Genomic DNA, 8,200 nt, shown 5'->3' on the forward strand with positions numbered 1-8,200 from the left:
TTTCATAAGTTGTTTATTTTTGGAGTGTTTGGTAAATGGATTTTGGTGGCTTTTTCACTAACTTTTAGGACCTTGGCTTTATATGTTGGTCAAACATAAAAAAAAAAGTGTTTGGTAAAGTGATTTTTGGTAAGCTGAAAATCTAGCTTATTCGCCAAAAATAAAAAACTAGTCTTATTAACTTTATTGTATGGCCTTTTCAATCTTCAAATTACTTTTTTATCCTTAAATTTTCACTAATCAATAATTAATAAGTATTAATAAATAATTATTAATTTTCCCATGACAAGTTTTGTTATCTTTCTCAAAATCCCTAGTGGAATTAGAAGGGGCAGCAAGAACAGTAAGGCAATAATCTACCCCAATTTGACCCAAGAAAAACTCCATCATATTAGACCAATATCATATAATTCTTCCCATCGAAAGGATCTAACTTAGACATATCAGGGATAAAAGGGTTTGGAAGCATGACATACGTAAAAGGTGTTAGGTTATGATACATATGAACAACATAACTCATGCGGAAAAACCTTAATGCCAGGATACATATTAATTGCACATAATCATATAATTAGTCTAGGATGCATACACTTTGTAGCGTGCCCTCCCTAACTGCGCCCGAACCAAACAAGAACAAGTTTTTAGGACTCCAAGTTTCGTCCCTCCGTAAAAAGTCCACATAAACTTATGGATGGATACTTACAACAACGTACAAATAAGAGGATTTATACTTCATCCTCTTTATTACATTATGAATTTATGATATGTAACAACCAATCACAGTGCACTACTCCTTAATCTAGAAGCTAACCAATCAAATTGCTGAGGTAAGAAGCTACTTTTGTAATATGGGAATTACTTTGTTGCTTGCATATGCATCATTAAACCTTACACCATCAGTGTTGATGTTGTTTAGTCCAACATTTGTGGTTACTAGTGGCTTAACCGGGCGCAACGCGCGCGGTATTACCGGGAAAATTAATTTTGCGATAAAATTAGTGAAATGTTATACGCGTGTTTGTACTAAAGACATGAGAAGTACCACCACCATCACATTGTAGGGGTGTTTATTTCGATTGGCAAAACCAATCTTGGCCAACCTCTCTTTTGTTTTCAACCACTGTGTTGCAACCCAGGTAATAAAGTAATAAACAATGCCTTATATGGTAATAAACCTGTTCCGCAGATTTTCCAGTTAATAAGCTATCTGGATTGAAAACTTAACTGGATTTTTCAACTGTCCTTGAGTATTTCCTTGAATTCACATACTCTTTTCCAATAAAAACGGCGGTCTTCAGGAGGACTGCAGTTCTCCCATTCCTGTGAGTGTAAATAGATAGAATGTATCCATCTGTTTTATTGCGAGTGCCCATACATGTTTTCCCATAGCAGCTTTGTTCCATTTAATGATAACACCCACACTAAGGCCTCCAAAATTCTTCGGCAAAACAGCACTTCCCCAATAAAACTGCACCAGGAATTAAACTCCCTGCTATTGCTGCTGGTATGTACGCGCGCAACAACAGACATTCCCACTTACCGACTTACGGGCTCTGAAAACAGAACTAAGCAACACATTATCACCTTTCACCAGCAAGCAGGATACCACCACATCGAAAACATTAACCCACTAGAAAAACTAAACCAAAGTCACGCACGCATGACTTGGTCACAATCATTGCTGAAAGCCTGTAACATCACAAGCGATCATATGTAGGTGCACAATCAGTCACTAAAGGGTGGACGAAAGGTGAGGTGTCAGCTGTCAGAAGATTGGTATAGCACCAAATATTCGCCAACGAAAAAAATATGAACAATTATCATACTGTGTTGCTAACCTCAGTTATTTGCTTTCCGTTAGTAAGAGGAGGTTGGCGTAGTCTCTGCTTTTGTTTACTGGACCAAATTCAAGCACGCCCAAACAAACTTATATACTAAAAAGATGACATCAAAACAAGGTAGCACAACTACAACTGTTAGTTTCTTTTCTCTGCAAACTATGATAATATTGCCATAAGCCATTCACAATATGATAACATTCTTAGATCTCATTACATAAATCACTTCTACTATGTAACTACAATGAATCTGACAAGAATCACATGATGCATGTTCATGTCTTATGTTGATTTTGGAGCAGTTGCCTTGTGCACAACATTTCAAACAGCTTATCTCATACTCTCACGCAACATACCAAATCTGTTAATCAATTAAAGGTTGACAGGGAAAACACAATCACCTGTTAAGACATCGAGAAAATAATTTAGCCACTTCCCCCTCTCCCCCAAGCGGAACAAGAACAGAATAGGAAATTTGCATTATGCACTAAGATTGCCGTATCATCTTCCTTGTTTGATCATTTGTCAATTGAAAAGGAACAATGCTCACCTCAATATTTTCATTTTCCATCAATCTATCCACCAGGTGGGAGCCAATGAATCCTTCTCCTCCCCTAACCAAAATTCTCATGTTTGACTGCCACCAAGAGACACAAAAAGTAAAGGATTTAGTAAAAATAATGAAAAGATGGCTCAAATACCCTCTCTTCAACCACAACATCTTGACAAACATCAAAACCCTTCATTCATGACCGAATTGAATTCTACAAAGTAAGCAACATTGCTTCATCATCAGCATTGCACAATGAAAATTAGGCTCATCGGTCATCATACGGTACAATGACGAAGTGAGAGCACCATGGACTTACAATAACAACAAATTGATTGATCATTTAGCAAAAACAAAAACATTTCAGCCCCATTTCACATCTACCCTCTCCTAATGGACACAATTAACATAACACAATAACACATCACATCACAACCAACATTTCCCCTAATGGTCTACATGTTGCATTACTATCCACATCCTGTTTCACAAATTGGAGATCAATCCACTACAAGATCCATAATTTATCATCCAAATCAAAGATACCCATCACAACTTTTTGCACAAATTGTAAATATCAACAAAGCATAATAAAATAAAACCCTTTAAATTAAAAAAGAATCACCTGAAAAAACTTAGAATTTCTCAAAGGAGAAGGGGGAGGGGACTTGATAACTCTATACAAGTATTGATACCATTCGCACGAATAGGAATTGTCGCCGATCTCCTCGAATTGCTATTGTCAATCTGAAGAAATAACACTCAAAGTTAATATATATCTTTATCATGACAATAAAACCCCAAATTAAAAAATAAAAAGCGAAATTAGAAGGAAAACAAGGAACAAACAAGGAATTGATAGGTGCTCATGCTAGCATCAATGGCGTTTTTTCGATTGAAATAGCTCTCGTTAAACCCTGATTTTGATTTTGATTTTTCACAAAAATCATGAACAAAAAATAGAAATTCAGGGTAATTCTATGAAAAGGAAGAGAAAGTAATATCCTTTACTTTAAACCACGTATAAACCGTCTGCCATAGATTATCAAAGGTCGCAATTTCAAACAAAAAGAACAGAAAACCTAGAAATTGACAATTGAGAGCAAAATAGAGAGAAAATTTACCTGAAAATTAATAATTCCATTAAAATGAAGAGAATCCATGCATGAAAGTAGTTTGCCCATGGATGGAGGAAATGAGGGAGGATTTCAGGAGAGAAAAGAATAGTGAGGGTGAAAGAAGCCACTACGAATGAGAGGAGAGAGACGAGTATAGTGTAGTACTGTAATTAAAAGCAACGCGTCGTTTCAATTACTGTAGATAAGCTACAGTAATATTCCTCCCACTTTTAAAAGGTTAAAGATTAATATATCCAAAATCAACTTGTTTAAAGTAAAACCGATGTGAACGAGTTAGCCAGTTTTGGCTGACTAATTTAACAAAAATAAAATTAAATCAAACCCACTTTCTTTTTGACGTTGACACCTTGACAACAACACGTCTTATGTGTGATCAGTCACACCATCAACTTGATGGTGTGGCGCACGTAGTTTATACGGTCCAAGTTATTGACGAGTGTTACTTGACTTTCTATGCTGGTGTTACTTATACATTATCTTAGTTGTTACTTTTCTTGTTTTTCTGCAGTTTCTTGAATTTCATGTTAGATGTTCCTTGTATAGACTGGTATTACTTGATTTTCTATGTTGGTGTTACTTATACATAGTATTCTTTGTTACTTTTCTTGTTTTATTGCAGTTTCATGTTTGAGGTTCCTTGTATATAGATCGATGTTACTTGACTTTCTATGATAATGTTACCTATACGTTGTATTCGTTGTTATTTTCTTGTTTTACTACAATTTCTTGAATTTCATGTTTGAGGTTCCTTATATAGACTGATGGTACTTGACTTTTTATGTTGGTGTTACCTTTTAGTTATTGCAATTTATGTAATTTCATGTTGGAGGCTTCTTGTATAACTGATGTTACTTGACTTTCTATGCTGATGTTACCTTTTAGTTATTGCAGTTTCTTTAATTTCATATTAGAGGTTTCTTGTATAACTGATGTTACTTGACTTTCTATGCTAGTGTTACTTATACATTGTTTTCACTGTTATTTTTCTTGTTTCATAGAATTTTCTTCAATTTCATGTTAGAAGTTCTTTGTATATACTGAGTTACTTTATTTTCTATATTGATGTTACTTTATATTCTTTGTTGATGTTACTTTATTTTCTAAGATTTAAACACGTTGAACTTAATTATAAGTGTGAACATGCTACACCATCAAGTTGATGGTGTGACTGGTCACATATAAGAATTGAGGCCTTGACAACATGTAAATTGGAAACCTTATAAAATTGGTGATTTCGAAAAAATTCAATTATTTTTAGCATTTTAGGCGGAAAACGGCCAAATTAGTAATTGCAACATGAGAGCGGCGTACAGACCACCCACCCAACAACGAGGTGAGAACTCCTCGTACTAAAAAAAAAATTAAAAACATTTTAGCCTGAAATCGGTGGAGTTGCTACCTTGGAGGGCACGCGCGGACCACCCATGCAACAACTAGTAAAATCGAAGAAAAGGAATGGGGTTGTCATAAAAAATGTTTTAAAAAAAAAGGTTGAAGAATCGAAATAGCAAAAGGGCGGCATGGTATTGGTCCTATTGGATACGCACTCTAGCATTAATCGCCGTAGAAATTTCCCCAACCGTAAGAAAAACTTGAAAAATGAAGCCATTCAGGCAGGGGAAGTTATTGCTTGGCTTCCCAACCCTCTAAAGACAGACAATTTCAACGCTCTCACAATATAAAAACTCAACCATTTTCTTCCATTTCTTCACTCATAAATCATAATTTCATCAACAAAATTACCAAATAAACTAAGAAAATGATGAAAATATCCTTAACATACATTCAAATACCCTCATTGTTATTCTCCATCCTCTCCCTCTCTTTGCCTCTCCTCCTTCTCATCCTCCTCTACTACTTGTTCTTTAAGCCTTACCCGATCCTCCTCCTAAGCTACTCTTGTTACAAACCTCCCTTGGATCGTAAATGTAATCTCGAACTTTGCGAGTATTTTGTTCAAAAATCCAATTCTTTTTCTTACAAGAGTTTTCATTTTATGCTTTCAATCTATAAAAAATCGGGTTTAGGAGAGGAGACTTATGCCCCTCCATTTATATTTGAAGGTTGTAATAAGGCATCTTTAGACTCTGCATGGCTAGAGGCTAAAGAGGGTATATTCTCCGCCGTCAATAATTTACTATTGACGGCCAAGATGAACCCTAAGGATATTGATATTGTTATTGTTACATGTGGTAGTTTTTCACCTGAACCTTGTCTAACATCTTTATTGGTTAATCATTATAAAATGGATCCCAATATCAAAACTTATAATCTTAGTGGGATGGGATGTGGAAGTGGGATTCTCTCTATTGATATGGCTGCCCATATTTTACGTGGTTCAGGACGAAATGTCAAAAATGCACTTGTCGTTGTTACAGAGAATATCGGCATTAATTGGTATTTTGGGGAGGACAGGTCAATGCTGGTTACTAATTGCATTTTTCGAGTCGGATGTGCGGCGGCGATCGTGACAAATGATCCAAGTCGTCGCCGGGATGCCAAGTTTCAACTAGCTCACTCGCTTCGGACGCACTATGGGGCGGATGACAGTTCCTATAAAGCAGCGTTTCAAGAGGAAGATGACAAAGGCAATACGGGTGTTTCACTCACCAAGGACTTAATTAGAGTGGCGGGTCAAAACTTGCGGGCTCATTTAACCACTCTTGCACCAAGAGTCCTTCCACTAAGTCAACTCGCTAGGTACGTCAAATCGGTGGCGCTCACCGTGTTGACTCGGGGCGAGTCTAAAGTAATGGTACCCGATTTTACGACTGCGTTCGAGCATATTTGCATCCACACAGGCGGAAAGGCAGTGATTGAACAAGTAGGGAAGGTGTTGAAGTTAGAGGACACGGTCACGGAGCCGGCTCGAATGACACTCCACCGGTTCGGGAACACGTCGAGTAGCCTAGTGTTCTACGAGTTGGCTTATTTTGAAGCAAAAAAAAGGATAAAAAGAGGGGATAGAGTATGGATGTTGGCATTTGGGACAGGTTTCAAGGCTGGGAGTTTGGTTTGGAAAGCGTTACAAGATTCAAATGATGATAAAAATAATCCATGGTATGATTGCATCCATAGGTACCCACTTAAATCTTGGTAGATCGATGGGAGTAATTATATTACTTTTAAATATTATTGGAAATTAATTTGGTAGTTCAATCTGACAATTAAATTCATTGTCAGGAGATTCCCTCAAAAAAAAAAAATAATAATCAATGTCAGGAGTTACTATTAGTCGTATACAAAGTATATAGCAATACATATGTGGTGTAACAAGCAAACTATAGAGTAATTGGTGTATGAATGTATCTTACATACAGTAAATGCGTCAACTTAGGTTGGCTCAAAGCTAGATAAGTGATCATTTTCTTCTTTACTGTAGAAGCATAGAGGTTATCAACTTATCAAGGATGCCCGTCAACCCCTAGCTATTGCCAGGAAAAACGGGTTAAAGATTTTTTATTTTAATTTTTTGATAATAATCACCTTATGCGTTAACCACATTGAGAATAATCACGTTTTACTTCTTTTTATCTCACTTCGATAGGCCGGGTAACCTTTGAAATGTCATCGTAGATTGAATTACGAAGTCGGTGGTGGTGTTTGGTTGTTAGAGGATTGGCAAAAAATTAGAGGATTTTGCCAATTTAGAGGTTTGACCAATTCAATCCTCTAATCTAGGTGTTTGGAAGTAAGAGGATTGAAATAGAGGATTGAGATGAATCATCTAATTTCAAAAAAGTTGCTTCAATGAGCTTTTTCAATTAGAGGATTGTATTAGGTAAGATAAAAAGACAATTTAGTCCTCAAGTTGCAAAAATTGCACCCATATCAATCATGCACATACATTTATCATTGGATTCACCGATTCGCAATACCTTAATCAAATAAATTGAACGGTTTTTCATGAAATACCCCCGAGGTTTGCAAAAACGCACCAAATACCCTCGCGTGTTTCGATTCACATTATATACCCCTATTTTTTTCCAAGTTTGCACCAAATACCCCTAAACCGACCTTCCGTTAGTCCTCCGTTAAGTCGTGTTTATAATTCACAGAATACCCCTATTTATAAACCTATTGCACAATATACACCTATTTTGAAACTAAGTTGCACCAAATACTCAAACTGGTTTTAAACTGCAGAATTTGATTTCCACAAATTGTTCACCTAATTAATCAAATTAATCAACCTAAAAGTTAAACATAAAACAAAAATAGAAGTAATAATCAAAGAAAATTGAAATGATCAAACAACAAATCCAATAAGAAATTGATTGAATTGAATTATATTGTTGGTGTACATATCGATCAGTGCATTAGTCAAGTTTAAAACTCCACCACCAAATCAATGCGATTTTTTGGTGTAGTATTTACAGGTCAGGCGCTTAGAATGAATGATTTACTTCATTCGTATTAACCTTTTAAACTTATAGGAGCTACCTGTCGTCAATCCTAATCTTCTAGCTCTTTCCCAAAACTCCACCAAATCAGTTGCAATGCTACCGATCAAATTCCATGTCAAGTTCCCAATTTTACCACTTCAATATTTATGAAACAAATGGGTCCCAAGTACTATACCAGCAAGTCAGCAACATCTAAGTACACTCTACAGTCTACACCAACAAAATAATGGCAACAACCAATTTTTCAAATGACAGATTAGTTAATTC

General features: G+C 36.0%; 1 protein-coding gene and 1 long non-coding RNA gene across 5 annotated transcripts; one reads left to right on the plus strand and one right to left on the minus strand.

The window, feature by feature from the left end:
• Positions 1–849: 849 nt before the first annotated feature.
• Positions 850–3,746, minus strand: LOC110778896 (uncharacterized). Of its 4 annotated transcripts, none has more exons than XR_008924206.1 (3): positions 3,513–3,746; positions 3,014–3,135; positions 850–2,475 (listed from the first exon to the last, which is right to left on the minus strand). It is a non-coding gene; the product is annotated as an uncharacterized lncRNA (long non-coding RNA). The 4 variants fall into 4 exon arrangements; XR_008924208.1 differs by having other exon boundaries at positions 850–2,239; positions 2,389–2,475; positions 3,014–3,746; XR_008924209.1 differs by having other exon boundaries at positions 850–1,689; positions 1,839–2,475; positions 3,014–3,746.
• A 1,435-nt stretch (positions 3,747–5,181) lies between these two features.
• LOC110778766 (3-ketoacyl-CoA synthase 4-like) lies at positions 5,182–6,903 on the plus strand. Its single transcript, XM_021983328.2, has one exon. It carries the CDS (start codon positions 5,287–5,289, stop codon positions 6,625–6,627), a length of 1,341 nt encoding a protein of 446 aa, XP_021839020.1. The 5' UTR covers positions 5,182–5,286; the 3' UTR covers positions 6,628–6,903.
• The last annotated feature ends 1,297 nt before the right edge of the window (positions 6,904–8,200 follow it).

This window comes from Spinacia oleracea, chromosome 6 (assembly GCF_020520425.1).
Source record: "Spinacia oleracea cultivar Varoflay chromosome 6, BTI_SOV_V1, whole genome shotgun sequence".
Taxonomy (NCBI): domain Eukaryota; kingdom Viridiplantae; phylum Streptophyta; class Magnoliopsida; order Caryophyllales; family Amaranthaceae; genus Spinacia; species Spinacia oleracea.